The sequence below is a fragment of the Fringilla coelebs genome, assembly GCF_963513975.1.
Source record: "Fringilla coelebs genome assembly, chromosome: 22".
NCBI lineage: Eukaryota > Metazoa > Chordata > Aves > Passeriformes > Fringillidae > Fringilla > Fringilla coelebs.
In genome coordinates this window covers 6,795,711-6,813,364 of record NC_140048.1, presented here as the reverse complement: position 1 = coordinate 6,813,364, position 17,654 = coordinate 6,795,711, and the positions used below count along the sequence as shown (strand labels likewise).

Below are 17,654 nucleotides of genomic sequence, written 5' to 3'. Positions count from 1 at the left end.
GCCCTGGCCCCGGCCCCTGCCTGTGTGCGGCCCCGGAGCCCCAGCAGTACCTGGGTTTGGGTGGTTTGAGCCCATCTCAGTGGCATCGAGTGAAAGCAGTAGCGGGTTAAACAAGTGAGACCCTAAGGAAAAGTGAATTCCACGGTCTTTTGTGTTCTCCCCAGCCCGGTGTTTTATTTGGAAAGCCCTGGGTTTGAACGGTTCTGTTGGGCAGGGGTCAAACCCCAAACCTCTCTCCTCCGAGCGGGACGGTGGATCCGGCACATCACCTGCTGCTGGGGAGAGGGGTCCCAGGGCGAGCAGTCCCGAGCGGCCACCCCACTCCCAGAGCTCGCAGAGGGCCCTGTGGCTGCTCCCTGGGGAGCAGGACTGCGTGGGCAGGGGAGCTGCGGGGTGAGCGGATGGTGGGTGTAGCCCCCACCCCTCGCAGCACCTCGGGGAGCCCATCAGCCCGCGCCGCCCCCCGCGCCCCTGCGCTCTGGCAGAACGTGGCTGCAGCTTGGGGGCACGGAGGGAGGCAGGCAGGGCCCCCCGAACGCACGGACAGCGAGTGGCGATGCGAGAAGCCTTTGTCCGCCCCCCGTGGGAATCGCTGGAGGCTTTGTCCCTCTGTCCGGGCTGTGGATGGAGTCCTGGAGGGTGAAACCCGAACTGAGGTTTTGTCTGTGCCGAGCAGCTGGGGGAGGCCCTTGGCCTCTCTCTTACACTCCCGTGCCGCGCCGCATATTCCAGAGGCACGTGGCGAGCTGGCTGCCAGTGCCCCCCTTCTTTGTCCCGCGCCTCTGGCTGGTGCACCCCGACAGCCCGGGCACACCAGCACCTTCACGCTGCCGCTGGAGATGTCTGTCTGTCCGTCCGTCAGCCGAGGATGCGCTGCTGCGTGTGGGAAGGACAGAGTCTGTGGTGATGTAGTGACCTTAGGAATTCCTCCCGGCGAAAGCACCCGAGGGTTTTCTCAGGGTGCCACGCGTTTGGATTTATTTCGTGTCAGGTGAAAGCCCAGCGGAGCTGGAGGGCCGTTTCCCAAGGCTGGCGCGGCAGAAGGCTGTAATCCTGGGAACAGAGGACGCCCTCTGCTTTGTTATTTTTGAGGAGAGTTTAGCAATGGAGACAAGAGCCCTCTGCTTGCTTCCCTCCTCGATTCACTCGCCTTGCGAATTTCTGTGCTGTGCATCCCGGATCCCCAGCACCAGGCTGTCCTTTCTGCCACCTCATCAGCTTCCAGTCCCTCCGTGTTTTATTTTTAATAAGAGATAACTTTACTGCTAACCTTGCCTGCTGCTCTCCCTTCTCTCTTACTCTAATTGCTTCTGGCTTTATTTCTGACATTTCCCATGTCATTTCTCCTCATTTTCTCGAAGACTACTAGAAAAATAGCTTCAGGAGAAGCAGTGGAGCTTTGCAGCGCCCGTTTCACCCCGCGCAGCCTGTGCCTGGAGCGGCTGCCTGCGGCGGGGAGATGGTACCGTGCTGCTCCTTTCAAGTCGGATCCCATTCGCCCGGGGCTGTGGCAGTGCCTGACTTCGCGGTGAGCTGCTCTGCTCTGCCGGGGAGGGCAGGACCTGTGCAATTGCGTTCTCAGAATTATTCGGTGAAGGGGAGCTGCCGCTCCCCGGTTCGGAGCGGGGCTGAGCGAGCAGCGCTGCCCTGAAAGTCCCTGCGAGGTCCCAGCGATGCTTCAGCCCCGCTCTGCTCTTGGCAGGTGTGGGTGTTGCGGGGCAAAATCTGTTCTTTTTGGGAGGTGGCAGTGGCTCTGTCACTCCCTGAGTGTGCACAGACATACGTGTGCATGCACACGCCTGCGTCAGTGCCTGCGCCCGCCTGCGAGGGCACGGCAGCTTTCTGCAGCGTGCCAGGCTTCCAGCGCTGCCGAGGACTTCCCCTCCATAGCTATGAATATAATGTTTTAAACAATATGCCACGGTTTTTACAGCGTTGAGCTCTGGAGTGATTTGCAGTAGGAGTAAAACCACCGTTTGCAATTTCTCGGCGATTGTATAAAGCAACTCATTAAAAGCATACATCCCTGCACACTGGCTCCGTGGAAACTTTATGGGCCTTGTAGTTACTGCCAAAGCAAACATTTTCCATGAATTTCACTCATCAGGTTCACACTGTCAAATGTAGATTCAGCCGCTCGTCAAAGATGCAAGCCTTGCAGTCTGGGAAGTAATGAGAGCAGTAAGCAGTGGGAGTTAATGGCCTCCACTGAGGAGTCCTTACTCATCCTGCATCCACACAGGGGCTGAGCTTGCTGCTCCCGGGTGGATTGATTGCCACAGAAATTCAGCTGGTGTCACTGGCTATGATACTTAACAGGCACAATAATGCTTGAATAAACTGCACTTTTATGCAGCGGTTTGTACCTCCGTGCTGGCAGCAATTTCCCAGATGAGGCGAGGGGAGAGGCGCGGGGCTCCGGCAGCCGCTTCCCAGGGCGTGAATAATTGTCCTAATAACACCAGAGTCGTTGTGGTGTCTCCAGTGGGTTGGGTGGCAGGTGGGAGTTGTCACGGTGCTGCTGCTTGCCCGGGGTGTTTGGGGGCTGCCCCGTGTGGCAGCTGCTGTGTCAGCCTTCGGCAGGCGGGACACGGGACGGGCAAGCTGCTCCCAGGGCTGGAGCACCACGGCTTGGCTCTGCCCTACATATTTGTCATCTGCTGGAAAGAAGGAGTTGCTAGTGCTCCTTCAGAGCCCAGCCTGAAACAGGGAAGGGCAGCCAAGCAGAGGACACAGATATCTAACCATGTTCCCACCTTCCCTCACCCAATCTGATCCTCAGGCTGTCCCAGCATGCCTTATTTACCTCAGTGTCTGTAGGTATGGATGGATACAGGCTCCCAAGGGCAGCTCCATAGGGGTGTGAATAAGCAACAGAACTTCCAGCAGGTCTGAGGTTTATTATGAAAATGTATGCATGCCTAAGCTTTTAAATATAGCTAATGGGAGAAGGACTGGGAGGAAAGATTACCAAGATTGCTGGAACCTCAGTGTGCTGAGCAGGAGGAGCAGGAGCTGCTCTGCTCTGGGTTGTGGTGCCTGTTGTTCTCCTTGAGGGCTGGTGGTGACCAGGTGGACAACAGCAGCTGAAGCCCAACAGAGTTTGGGTTTGATAGCAATACTCTTCTAGCAGGATAGTTCCTGGAGGCTGAGTGTGTTGGGTGGATCAGTGGATGGTGTGACTTTGTTGGCGCTTTCACCCCCTCTTTTAAAACTAAGAGGTTTTACTTCTGTTATTCCTTCAATCTTTCCTCCCTTCCATCTTCCTTCCCTCCCACATTGGGTGGTGCTGCTGGGAGGGGGGGTCCTGGCCCAGGCCAGCATCCCAGCAGTCACTGTGGGTTATGTGGGGCTGTTCCCAAATCTGTTGCTTGGCCCTTCTTTGCCTTGGCTCACTGTTTTCATCAGAGTGATTTTTTTCACTAAAAGAATGTTAAACTCTGGACCTGAAGTGAGTCCTTAAAAATGGAATTTGAGTAGATATGAATATTTCCTGTGGCTCTTCTTTACTGGGACTTGCACCTACAGACTTTGATAGCTTATATAATTTCCTGTGATGGAGATGTACTTCATCTAATTTCACTTGGAAATGCATTGATTAAATCAGAACTGCTGAGAGATTTAAACTGAGTCTCAGTGGCCTGAACTTAACCGTGGGAGGTTTACCTGCCTTCATCCTTCAACATTAATTTGGTTTTATGAGGATTCCTTGTGAAATGAGGTTTTGTCTGCTGCTGAATCTCTGCTGCTTTCTGGGTTTATCAGTTACTTTCTCTGGCCTCGGTGGCTCTGCAAGGCGAAGCTGCACTAAAGCCTCCGTTCAGTGCAGCACTGAGCTCCTTCACTGGGGACACAGTGAGGACTGATGGGCATTTTGGCTCCATCACCCCCCAGTGCTCCCAAAACTCTGCCCGAGCTGGAGGCAGAGCGCCCACACTGCCTGTGGTGTGGTGGCAGGGCTGGGTGCTGTGCAGTGGGTGCTCACATGGGGCCGGGGATGCTGGGTGTGATGCTCCAGGAGCAGGGTGGGGACCTGCCCCAGGTGCAGCTGTGTGGGAGTTTCCTCCCATTGGTGCTGAGAGATTTGGCATTTATGGTCCCAAGCAACACCGAGAAAAGGAGGAACAACCCAGCTTGGTTGGAGGTGGATGAGCAGCTCCATGGAGATGAGCAGGGGTGGGGTCAGCAGGCGCTGGGTGCCTGGGGCAGGGGGCCAAACACCCACTGGGACTCGCCTGAGGACATAGAGAAATAAATAAAGCCAGTCATTCACAAAGTGCTCATTTCCAACTCTGATCTGCAAAATGTCTCCTTGTGACTTGGAAATGATGTGTAGGCAGGAGATACGCTTTGACATGCGATGATTTTTGTTGAAGTTTGCTCTGAAGGTCTTTCTCAGCAGCTCCGCTTTCCTGGCAGTGCTGGAGCATCCCAGGGGCACTGTGTCCCCGCTGCCAGTGGCTGCTGTGTCCCCACAAGCCAGAGCCATTGGGAGCAGAAGCTGTTCCCTGGCAGAGCATCTCTGTGGGTATGGAAAGGACTCTTCAGCTCCTGCTGCAGAAGCTGGCAGGGAGGAGAAGCAGCGCCTTGGCTGCGGAGCTGCTCCAGACCCTGGCTGAAGCATCCATGGGATGAGGCTTAGCTGTGGTGAGGCAGGAGCGGTGAAGCTTTGCTGGCCTGGCTGCGATGCCAGCACTTCCAACTCCACTGACTTCCAAATAAAGGCTGAGCAGAAGCTGCTTCAAAAACAACACGCAGCCTGGGAGCGGCGAGGCGCGTCCTCCAAGAGGCAAGTCTGGATGATTGAGGTGGAAAAAACTGGAGCTCACCAGAGGGCATGTGCTCTAGCACAGGAAGAACGTGGAGATGGAGACGTGCTGGCACAGGGGTGACCGTGTGCCGCAGAACAACGGCAGCACAGCGCACACCACACGTGGGACCACACTGTGCCACACAGGAGAGCGGATTTGTGACTTTCAGCTACAGCTTGGTGAGAACTGATGGCTCCTGTCCATGGGGGTTTTGGCTGTGCCTCTTCTGCAGCATCCTGGGATGGTGAGGAGAAACTCCAGCTGTGTTTATTAGCCCCATAGATGGGGGATGTGGCTGTGTGATGCCAGCTGAGGAGCTGTGTAGAGCTGCTGGGGACTCGCTGCTCAGCAGCAGCGTTCGAGGCGCCGGTGAGAGCAAATGCCGCTAATTGATGTTGCCACTTGACTGCACGCCATTCAGGTTGAAGATGTGACAAGGTCGGGGCAGCCCAGGTTGTCCCCCCTGGGAATTGCCTGCCTAGCAAGCAGGAGCACACGTGGCTTCCTCAGGGACGCGTTCTGTAATTGCCTGAGTCCCGTGCGTGACCCCAGCCCTGCTCCCGGCGCCGGCGATAGCATCTCTGCTCCCTTTGCAGGACTCGAGTAATGAAGCATCAGTTAATTGACATGGACGAGGACATCCACTTAAGGACCCACCAGAACGTGGGTGATGAATGCCAGGAGATGAAGCCACACATCCCGCCGGGAGCGTGGTTGGCTCTGCCTCTTCCTGGCCAGAGCCAAAGCTTGGCTGAGTCCGCAGCGGCGGGGCGTTTATGTAGGGAAAGTGTGACCATTCCGGATGCTGGCAAGTGTTATTTTAGAAAGAGCTCCCAAAATGAATCAACCTTTTTTCTACAAGTATCTGTCATTCATGGGTTTTCTTTTGCGAAGTTTTTCACGGAAAGGATAAGGATGAGTTATTCATCTTCTTGTTTCTTGTCTTTGTAAGAGGCTCTACCTCAGCATCATCTGACGTGACACACTCAGGACTTACTCTGGGCTCCTGTCAAAGTGACATATTCTCTGGCAAAATCAATTTTGCTAATTTTGATGGATGAGGATGGAAGTAAAGCTGCTGGCACAGGTGCCTTTGAAGGCAGTTGAGATACTGAGGAATGCAGGAGGTCATCCCCTGCTGCCAACCCATTGGAGATAATGCTGCAAAAGTTTAATCTCTCTCGCAAAGGGGATTATTGTTTTTTTTTTTTAATGAGATGCAGAGCGCAGTGATCCCTGACACACTGGCAGTTGGGCTTCGAGGGGCTGTGCCCCCAATGGCACAGTGTTCTTGAGGTGCTGGAGGCAAATCCTCATTGTCACTTTGATCCATCAGGATTTTGCCATGGCTGCAGTGGGAGAGCCTGTGAGCTGCCTGGTTGCTGTATTGCACAGTGAGATGGCCATGGCAGAGAGAACGGCTCTTCTTCATGGAAAAGAAATTGCTTGGTGCTAAAAGGGATTTAGAACTTTCTGTGACAGGATCAAGAGTCTTTGCTCCGGAGTTCATTCCCGCTGCCTTTGCTTTCTATTTTAGCTTGGCTTTTTCATCATCTTTTTGGGCTGTTCTTTCTCCATGCTGCGTGTCACGCTGACCCTTCTCTGGCAGCGGGATGTCCCTGTGGTGGGGCTGGGCAGAGCCAGTGCTGTCTCAGGAGCCAGGGGGGCCGGGAGCTCCCCAGGACCACCAGCCAGAGCCTCAGCTGGGCAATGCAGTGCCCTGCACTGAGCTCCCAGCTTCTGGGCCTTGGCTTTCTCCAGGCTTCCCTACTGACGTTTCACACCTTCAAAGAGAGCTCTGCTGCTCCATTTTTTCCTATTGTATTTCTTGCTCCATAAAAGCCATCTGTTCCTCTTTCTGCTTTCAGAGTCTTCATTCCTCTCATCTTCTCCATTTCTGTTAGAGTTTATGGAGCTTTTGAAATTATTGGCGTGTTCCCTGTGTTCATTCCTGAGGATAGCTGCTGAGGTTTCCGGGCTGGCTGTGCATCTCTGGGCTGCCAGGGACTTCCCAGGAGAAAGACAGGTTTAGATTTCAGTCACTGCAGGGCGAATTGAGAGCAGCTCCATTCAGACACCATGGTGCTGGAGTGAAGATCTGAGTTAGATGGACTTCCCTGCGTGGACATCCAGCCTCCTCCATGGGGAAGGCTTGGCTGGGCCCTGTGCTGGTCATCCAGATGCTTCCAGTGGGTCAATGCTTGCCTTTGCTCCTGGGAAAGCTGAACACTTTGTGAGGTCATCATTAAAATCCCATGATGAGGTATTTTCTCCCTGGATGTGTTCCATGGTTGGAGGCATTTCCCATTGATATGGATACCACAGCGGGCTCTGATGCGCAGCTCCCAAGAAGACACATTGTGTTAAAAGACACCACAGACCTCTTCTAATTGTTTTGCTTTAAAGCTTGTTAAGCTGCTACTTTAGATGTATTGAGCCAACTTATTTTTTTTTTAGATCAAAGCGTTTCCTGCTTTCATTGTAATGACATGCTTGAGCACATTCATTTAGAAAATACGATCAGCGCTGGGTTATTTATCTGGAAAGCGCTGGGGTTGAAGGGCAGCATAAGCCACAGATTTGTGCCATGGTTTTCCTCACTGTAGGTCCTTCAGAGCCAAGGGCTGGGTTGACTCGGTTGCTATCTTTTGGAATCGCTTTGTGGATATGTATTCAGAGGAACAAAACCCCTCATAAGGCTTCAGCTCCAGTCTGGGATCTGGCAGGACTATTGCCATCCCGGTGGGAAGAGCCTCACTTCTGCCATCCCATCCCATCCCATCCCATCCCATCCCATCCCATCCCATCCCATCCCATCCCATCCCATCCCATCCCATCCCATCCCATCCCATCCCATCCCATCCCATCCCATCCCATCCCACAGCTCCAGACATTGCATCCTGCTTGGACACACCAATGCAGTCCTTTCATCCAAGGGGGAGGCCTGATCATCCTGCAGTTGATTGTACAGGAGGCAGATGTGTGGCAATGGAAGAATATTCATGAGCAAAGCAGGGAAAGCAGAAATTCCTTGGGTGGTGGCTGTGGGGAAGTGCACTGTCCTGCCTGTGCCTGTGTCCACAGCAGGGAGCCACTCAGCTCAGCCTCTGGCCTTATTTACTGTGGGCAGCATTAACTAACACCAGGGATGATCTCTAAGCTCTGGTTTTAACATTCTCCGATGTATGTGGCAGTCCTGTTCCCTCAGCAGACTGATTTTGGTACATGGGGGAATGCTTTCCACTGCTGTGATGGGGATGGGAGAGGGCAGCACTGTCTCATGTGCCAGGTCACCAACAGCTTGTAAAGTCTGGGCAGTAATTCTGTGGTGGCATGAGGAGCTCGAACAAATGAGGAGGCTTAGGGAGAAGCTAAAATGAGGGGGAAAGCCCTGATTTCCTTTAGTTTATGGGCTGTTTTTAATATGAGCAAGAGCAGAGCTTGAGACTACGGCTCTTCGACAAGATTTTGGTGGATCTGGAAATCTGAAACTTCCCAGCAAGTTGTGTCTGAGCTGGAGCTCTGGCTGCTGCCTGGTCCCCAGCGCTGCTGCGGAACTCGAGGGGGGGGACGAGTGGGGTAAGCTGGCGACAGGTGCCAGTTTGGGCTGGAAAGCAAGTGCTCACAAACCCCCTTTATCCAGGAGGGACAAAAGCCGAGTGTTATCGCTGCTGGGTTGATGAAACACCCCACTGTCCAGCCCTGCCACGCTAAATGCTCACAGTGTTTGCTGGCTGGGGCGGCCGGGCGGCGGTGGGGGGAGCGACGGCCGTGCTGAGGGGGATGCTCCAGCAGTGCCATCACTGTGTGTGCTGGGAGGGATGCTTTGGTGGTACTCACACTGTGTGTGCTGGGAGGGATGCTTTGGTGGTACTCACACTGTGTGTGCTGAGGGAGATGCTCCAGTGGTACCCAGGCTGTGTTGCTGGGGGAAGGTATTCCGGTGGTACTTGCCCCATGCCCACTGGAAAGGCTGCTCCAGGAGCACCCAGACTCTGCCTTGCCAGGAAGGATGCTCCAGCAGTACCCTGGGATGCAGGGCCTGAGCTTGCCACTGTGTTGACCCCTTTGGGAAGCACTCCAGGCAGTTCATCCCCTGGCTTGGCTGGAACCTGTCTCGCCACACTGGCAGATGAACCTGCAGCACTCTGAGTCTTCCCAGGGGAGCCAGACTAGGCTCAGAGCTGCTGCTGCCAGAGTGGTGGCAGGTAAATTACCAAGCACTGGTCTTGCACAGAAATTTTCGAGACATGTTTTTGTCTGAAGATGCATGCAAACTTCTGGGCTTTCCACCCTGGCACTTTTCAAATCCTGCCTGAAATAATCCCTGAAAACCAGAGAAAACTCTCTCAAGCAGATATCCTGCCCTCTCTAGAGCAAGCTAAGCCGGACAGACCATAATGGACAGTGTTGGCCAGCTCACTGTGTTAGCTCTCACACTCATCCTCAGGCTGGCTGGAGGCACTGGGCCTTTTGTCCTGTCAGTGTCTTTTAAAATATTTGAAAGTGGGAACTGAACTTGAAACTCAGGGTTAAGGCTGGCTCAACTTTAGAAGCAACTGGGCACAGCTCTTGCCTTCTCAGCAATGCCATGCAGGCTTGCTCTCTGCCTGCTCCTTTTTACTCTTCCCCACATTGCTCTGCCACATCCTGCCTCTTCCCATGCTCCGGGTGTGGGATGCACCGGAGAGTCCTGCGCTGGCGGGCTCCAGCACCAGCCCCAGGTGGCTGCACCGGGGCTTTGCCCTTCCTCTGCCTCTGGCGAAGGACGGGCCTGGAGGCGAGAGCAGCCGGGGCCGGCGCTGCGGAGCCAAAGCTGCGCGCTGACGGCGCTGGCAGGGGCTGCACCTCCCGCATCAGCACATTGGCTGATGGTACCGCTGGGTATTAATTATGCCTTCCGCACTCGCGGCTATTCAAATGGTAAAATTGTTTATTTGCAGCTGGGTGAGCTCAAGGCAGAGGCAGAAGAGCGAGTGGCTCCCCCCGCCACGGCCGCCCTGCTGCCCCCCTCTCACGACTCCCCAAGCACAGCCAGGGGTGGATCCAGCTGCCTCCATCCTGGCATTTCCATCCTGGGGGGACTCGTGGTTTCCCAGCCCCACCCAACCTCTTCCTGCCCCGTTTTCCCAGGGAAGTGGGTGTTTGCTGTCTGCCTGGCCACAGCAGCGTGGCGGGGAGGATTCAACCTATTTCACCCTCTGCTGATTTCCCTCCATGATAAATCCCATCCCCTCCGCTGCGGGAAGCGGCGTCAGTTTAATTACTTGTGGGGAGAAGGGGGCAGCGGAGGAACTTAGGACTTGTTTTAAATATCACTTTTATTAGTAGGTAATCCTGAAGCTCAGGACTGTAATATAGATAGGTAGTGATGTGGCACATTTAATTTACTTAGGTGCTACTGTGTGTCAGCCTTTGTGCCTTAAGTCCCAGTCCTGGCTTTAAAGAGCTTGGCAGCCATATTTTCACAAATTTATAATTATCTGGGAAGAGATTGGGGCTACAGATGGCACAGTGTGTTGTATGCTCCCAGTTCCCATTGGGTCTGGGATCAGAAAAACTCATCCTGTAGCAGAACATGGCTCAGAAGAGAGGTCTCCATGGTGTTGCTGATGCTTGGGGTGTGGGGTGGGATATGGTGGATGCCCTGTGGGAGTGGTCCACAAGGTCACCTGCTGATCCTGTGTCATAACTTGCCACATGCCTTTTGGCACTCATCCATGGGATGGTGCATCTCCCCTCCTCCCAGCCCTGGGGAGAGTCCCGGCCCAGCCCAGAGTGCAGAATGGCAGTGTTCCATTTCCATGGTGATGGTTGGTAGTGTGACAACAAAGGACAGTCTCTGCACTGCAGGGATCATCACACAGGACAGCGGGGTGGAGAGGAGAGCGGCTGCGGCAGTGGCTGCAGTCCCCACCTCAGCGAGGACACACAGCCGTGGGCCAAGTATCTGCCACTGAAGTTTTTCCCTCTTCTTCCTGCTCCAGTGTGAAAGTCACCCACTGGGATGCAGCGGCCTCGTTCTATTCCACATGGAGCCACTGAGTTCCTGCATGTACTCTCATAACCTGCCCTGCTCCCAATGCCTTTGTAGGACACGCAGCTGCGCTGCCAAGGATGCTTTTCCTAGAGCGTGGTGCCTCCTTTCCTGCCTTGTCTTGCCTGGGTCAAGGAAACATCACCCCAACTCTCTGACCATGGCTCCTGCTCCAGGCATTCACAGGAATATTTCTGTCCCTGCCTCGCTTGGTGTTTGGAGATATGAAATGCTCAGAGTTCGTAAATCACCCCAACAAGGACATAACCTTGATTCCCTGTGCAATACCGATAGATTACCTAACAGGAGGCATGAAATGGAAGAATGGCTCCATTTGTATAATTCTGCATTAAAAATCAGCCTATTCTACAGTTAATGCTCCTGTGAAGTGTCTCCACAGGCACGGGAGAAAGGGGCTGATGCTGGAGAGCAAAAAAGGACCTTATGAAAGGGACTGCACTCAAGTGAGCCTTTGAGGCTTTGGGGAAGTGGGTTAGTGCTGACGGGTGGTGTTTTGATGTTTGTCAGAGCCGTGATCCCAGTTAATTTTCAGACACATTAGCAGAGCCAGGGAGTTCTGGGAGCGCAGCGGGTGCACTGGATTAATCCCTGTCCTGTCTGCAGTATCAGGGTTGCCTGAGGTGCTGCCACCCCTGAGGGTTCCCAGGCTTGGGGCAGGGGTTGTTCTGTCCCACTCCATGCTGGATGCTCCTGCTTTCCCTCCCTGCATGTGGAGTTTGGTACCATGTGCACAGCAGTGCCAAGTTCCACAGCAGCCTCTTCCCCACTGCTGAGGACCATGGTGAGCTCACATCCTCCAGCACCCTTGAAATTAATCTCTTTCACATCAAGTGCCAACTGTCCTCCTCTTCAAAGCACACAGCTGCACCTGGAAAGATTCAGGAAGGAGTTTCATACAGGAGAGGACTCTGAAAGGTGCATTGGGCGGGGAGGCCGTGGTGGCTCCAGTGGAACATTCACTGTTCCATCACCTTTGGAGCTGGGATGGGCTTGGATTGGCTCAGGAAATAGTCCCGGAGTGCCTGATCCGTGCCATTAGCCCAGCAGTTTCCTTGAAATCTGCTCTCGTGCTTGTTGCAGGTGAATATTTCTAGGAGCTTCATTTCCTGTGTGTGAGTGTGGCCACCTCACCATCCATGGAGCCAGGGGAGTGGATTTGTGGCTGGTGGGAGCCAAGGCCTCGGATGAGGAGATCAAGGACAGGATTTCATTTTCTCAAATATATCCGCTCTGTGTTTCTTTATCTAACCCAGTTTCAGAGTTTTATTGAGTTTTTCCTGGAGTTTGAACAGTATTTTGGGATAACATTCCCATTCACCTCCAAGATGGGAAAAGAAGTAATGTGAAAATTGCCCACGCTCCTCAAATTTCTTTGCAAAATAGGCTGTGTGTGCTTGTAAGGAGTGAGGAAAGCCCTGATTCCCGAGTGAGGAGCGTAACCACAGCCCTGCTCCGTACATCCCTCTGGCCCACACGTCCCTCCAGCCAGGGCTGGCTCCGTGCCCCCAAACCAAGCCAGGTGGATGCTATGTGTGGGTCTGGATGATGTGTTCCCTTCCCTATGCCAGAGCCCCTCTCTGGGTGCAGTTAGGGAGCTGTCCCGTGCACTGGGAGCAGCTCAGGGTCCTCTGCCTCCGCTCTGCTGTCCCTGAGGAGCAGCTCGTGCCGTTAGAGAGGTGTTTGAGCTGTTTGATGTCTCGGCAAAGCAGGAACGCCCTCCCGGCCTCCGAGCAGCGGTGACTTTGTGCCGGCGCTCCCGAGAGGCGAGCGATGCTCTCCTGCCTGTTCGGGCGACAGGGAGGCGGAGGCGCGGGGACTCCCGGGGCGCTGTGCCGGGCCGGGCCGTGCTGTGCCAGCCGCAGCGGGCTCTCCTGGGACAGCCCAGGTTTTTCTGGGGCAAGGACAAGGTGGCAGGAGATCCGGGCGAGACGTATCCTCGCTCCGCTGTGTGCTCCTCGCGGTGTGCGTCCTCGCTCCGCTGTGTGACCGTGGGTGTCCTTCGGGACGTGTCGCTCCCGCTGCCGGCCTTGGCAGGGTGCTGGCGTGGGGCGGGGATGGGGGAGGCAGAGGGGGGCCGGGTGGTCCTGCCTCTGGCCGCGCCACACGCTGCCGCATCCATCCCCGCCGCCGCCGCGCCGGGCACATCACGCTGCGTTGCCAGGACAACGGCAACTCCTACACGCTGCTATTTATTCTGAAGGACACTTGCTCTTATCTGTTGTTGCAAAGCCCTCAGAAGATCGCATGCCACGCAAAATTCCTCCGAGGTAACCGGACTGGCTGCTTCTGTCCCTGAAGCCATCTCCTGGGGACATGCCAGCTGGTGTGGTGGCTAGGAGGACACTCCTGGGGTGACAGCCCCTTGGGGGGCATTGCTTGGTGGGATGTTGGTGGGAGGGTGACCCAAGCTGTCCTTGGGGCAGAGTGGGATCTGCCCCATTCTGGTGTCCCTTGCTGTGTCCATCCCCATGCCAGAGCAGCAGTGAGGGACACTGGTGTCCTGGGTGTCACCAGCGCTGCCTGGCCATGCTGGGACACAAATTTCCATCATGGCCCAGGGCAAGACAAGGGTTGGGTGGTGCCTCTGCCCACACATCCTCCTGATGCTGCTGTGAATGATGCAGCTGTGTCAGGCAGGTTCTGTAGGAGCAAGCCCCTGCAAGTTCACGCTGCCATCGCTGCAGCCTGAAATGTCACAAGGAGACAGAAGGAGATGGAAGCAGGGGGAATATCTGCTTTTCCTGTGAGCTGCCAATCCCAAGCACCAAGGAATGGCATTTTGTCTTTCAGAAGTTTCCAGGCAGTGGCAACGAGCACCAAGTTTGGGCTGGGCACATCTTCCTTGGCTCTGTTCAGCAGCTGTTCATAAAAGTTCAGAGTGTGAGCAATACAGAGAGCTGGGGAGGGGATGAGATCTGGAGGTGGGCACAGAGAGGTGGCACCTGAGGGGAGTGACATGTCAGGAGGTGCCCAGCAGCTTTCCTTCCTTGCAAGGAAACGTTTCAGGTGATGTCAGGGAGTTGGGCAGAGGCTGAAATCAAGCCTGACATGCTACAGGAGTGATCCTGAGCATTGCAAAGGTGAGTCTGTGCTTGATGATCCTGCTGGAGCATGAGCTTGTGGCTCCTCACCAGTGGAAGCACGGCATTTGCTACAGCACGTGGGGGACACTCTTCGTGCTGCCACCACTCAGTCGGCCTCTAAAAAAACCCACCACCACCACCACGGTTTGGGTGGTTTGTGGTTTTTTTGAAGCCTTGAAATCCTTCCTCCCCCAGCCTGAACTATTTTGGTTTCTGTTGTCTGTTTCTGGCTCTTCCCTTTCTCCTTCTGCGCTCTTTCCTTGCGTTGCCTTCTCCCTCCCCAAAATAAATGTTGTTACGCTTTGAAAAAATACCCAATTAGGAAAAAAGCAGAGATCCTCTGAGCAGAAAAAGCCTGTGCCTGGGAGTATCCAGGTCAGCTCCTTTAGCTTCGCTTGCTCACGCACAGAGGGAGTGTACAAATGCTTCTGTCAACCAGATGCACATTCTGTCGTGCTCCCAAGGACTGTGCGGGCGCTGCTGCAGAGGATTAGCCCGTTTAGCCATGTAAAGCTCTCATTAACTCCTGCTGAGTTCGACAAAAGTCTTTCTCCTGTAAAAGCTAAGTAAAATGGAGTAAAGATTTTTGGGTTTTGGTCTATTGATTTTTTTTTTTCCGGGGGGGGGTAAGTGGGGAGAAGGCAACAGAAATTTGCCTAGCAGAGATTTTCTTGCTGCTTTACATGAGGGGAGCAGAGCCTTGCTGTGGTGTCACTGGGGAAGGGAGAGGGCTGTGACATGACGTGATGTGACGGTGACATGAAAGCAAAATTCTAACTGCAGAAGCTGCCAGCAGCTCAGGGGTGTTCCAGCTGCTCTGTGGCAGAAAGGGCAGCAAAAGGGGCTGCTCCTCCTGCCCTCCCTGTGCTGCAGGGTGGTGTTCAGCCTGGGTGCTCCACGCTGTGGGAGGGGATGTGCTGTGCTCCGGGGGAGGGCGTGGGTGACTGCCATGGTGGGAGATGGGCTACACGTGCAAACTCCAGAGCCCACGGACTCGTCTGCTCCAGCCCTTTGAGGGATTCATCATTGCTGCCTGTGGGCTTGGGAAGCAAGGGATGGGCTCTCTGATACCTCTGCATCTTCGTGTCCCTGGAGTGAAAGCTTGTGCTGCTGGAGCTCCGCTGGCCCGTCTGCTTTGGATAATTCACCCAAAAGGGCTGAGTTGGGCAAAGCAGGCACTGGCCGCTCCTCCAGGGTGTTTCCTGATAAAACCCATCCTCAGGTCATTCCCATCATTCTCAAACCAACTGAAAAGTCGCAGTTGAGAATGGGGATCCTCAGCCTGCCATGTTGGTGGCGGCAGTTTTCGGGGGGAGGGGGTGGAGGATGCCCTATGATGCCATTTTGGGGGACTCTGGCCAGAGAACCAGGGAGGACAATGACACCCATGGCGCTAGGGATGTTATGGATGGCTGGGCCCAGAGATCTAGGGTGTGCCATACTGAGAGGGAGAACAAGGTTACCCCACTGCCCTTCTAACACGATCCCTGTCTATCCGCAGGTCAGGTTGCCCGCTCGGAAGCCATGCTTGGATTTTAATAGCCATGTTCCACCTAGCCATGGACCTTGCCAGCTGCCAGCCCCCAGCCACCGGCACCGGGGGGAAGCTCTCACCGCGGCCGGCGCTCCGGCACAGACTGTCCCGTGGCTCGCTGTGGGGCACGGCGAGCGGGGAGGAGCTGCAACGCCCCGGCCCCCCCTGGACCTGCGCCCCCGCGCCCCCTCTGCAGAGACCCCGCTCCCGCCGGCCGCCCCCCGCCGCCCCTCTGCCCGCCGGCCGCCCCCTGCGCCGGCCGCGCTCCCGGAGGGGCCGGCGGCACCTCCGCGGCCGCGGCTTCGCCCCTCGGGACGGGAGACCCACGGCGCTGCCCGAGGTCATCGTCTGGGGCCCCACGGGGGAGGAGGACTCCCTGGAGAGCAGCACGCTGCCCAGCGCCTTCGCCACCACCACCACCACCACCGCCGCCGCCGCCACCACCTCCGCCACCACTGCCGCCGCCGCTGTCACTTCTGCCACGGCCGCCACGCCGCCCCGGCTGCCTCCCAGCACCGCGGCTCCCGCGCCCGGCGGGGACGGGCCCCGCAGCAGCCCCGGTCGCTCCAGCACCGCCGAGCCGGCCGCCGGGCACAGCAGCGGAGGCAAGGATGCTCGCCCGCCGCGCGGGCTGGGAGACAGCACAGGTAGGGTCTGCCGGGGGACATCAGGAGGGCTGGCGGGTTCACCGCGGCACGAGTGTCCCGGGTGGCAGCGCTGCCTGGGACAGCAGTTAGTGTGACATTAAACAGGCGCTCGCAGGAGAACGGCGCCGCTGATTATCGCTTTTATCCGAGGCGTTTTCCAGCCACTTGCTGTGTTTTCCCATTACGGTCTCCATCCACAGCCCATCTCCCGTAATCGCGCTGAGCATCACGCTCGGCACAGCAATGCCTTCCCCCAGCGCTGGCTGCTGCGTGGACATGGATGGGAAAGCTGCTTCCCATTTATTGCAAATTATATTTGTTATTGCTGATATTAAACCGTGGGATACCGGTGGATAGTTTACAGAATTTACTCACTGTGCATCGACTGCTTTGAGCCCACTGCGATTTTCTAGTTGAAATGAAAAGGAATTTTACAGCCTAATCTTAATCCCAATTAATTTATCCAGCCTGCCCTGCTTGGCAAAAAGAGACGATGCAACCAGGATGTTGTTCCTGACTTAAAGGGGTTATTTATAGCCAAAAAATAACTCCCAGCCTACACACCTTTTACAAAACGCTGAAATGGGCTGGATAGATCAGCGAGGGAGTATTGATAAGGGCTGAGGCTTTTGCTGCTCACTGCATGATGAGAGCATCAGCCTGGTCTTCCCCCGCTGGGGTCAGTGCCTCTGGCCTCAGTGGCATCATCCAGTCCAGGAAGGTGGGGTCCCGTGGACTTGTTGCCATCAGCCAGCTGCAGGAGCCCCTCTGCCTACACCAGCTGTGGGAGGGTGGCTCCTGACATGTGCTGAGGCTCTGGGACTTACTGGAGTGGGCTGCCTTGTTTAGGCGAAGTTGAGCTGACAGCGATGCCACCCCCCTGCCAGTGCCACCACTGCTGTCCTGCGTGGCCGCAGAACAACGGGAGCTGCAGCCCCGGCAGCTCCCAGGGGGCCAACTGCTTTAATCTGCAGGCTTTAGCTCTCATTAGGGGCTTTCTCCATGATCGGAGTTTTTCTAATTAACTTCTCTTCAAGCAGTGAATGCGATGAACTTCTTCCCGGGTCTAAAGGCCCTGTTTGATCCCAGCTCATCCACCCTCAGTGGAAAAGCTCCTGAGGTCCAGATCCGCTTTTCCTTCCAGTGCTGGGGCTGAGCACCCAAGAGAGCTCTGAGTAAGCTCCCAGTGGGAGCTCCATGCCCCTGCCGTGCCTCGGGACAGCATTTTGAGAGCGAGCAGCCAGCTCTGTCTCAAAGCAGGGTCTGTGCCAGTTTTGCTGGTGCGGCGCCTGTGCGAAGCCGTGCAGCTTCCCAGCCCTGCTCCACTCTGTTATATAAGCTGTAGCGGCTGGAAGTGTTTGTTCTCTGCTGGGAAAAACATATGGCTACAAATGAGGATGAGGTAACTCGCCTGTATGGTTTATTTGCCTCGGTGAGCATTGCCAGTCCCTGCCCAGTGAGGAGCCTTGACGGGAGCCCGCGGTGGGTGCGGTGCTGCTCTCACTCCTTGTGGTACCTCAG

The 17,654-nt window shown here is 55.5% G+C and overlaps 1 protein-coding gene across 1 annotated transcript in view; it reads left to right on the top strand.

The window, feature by feature from the left end:
• Window positions 1-17,654, top strand: part of AJAP1 (adherens junctions associated protein 1) — a gene marked incomplete at both ends in the record, with an annotated part of 28,643 nt that overhangs the window by 609 nt on the left and 10,380 nt on the right. The window contains one exon of the mRNA XM_084220148.1: window positions 15,454-16,133. Within this exon, the coding sequence (XP_084076274.1) occupies window positions 15,454-16,133 (680 nt within the window). The remainder of the gene's footprint in view (window positions 1-15,453; window positions 16,134-17,654) is intronic.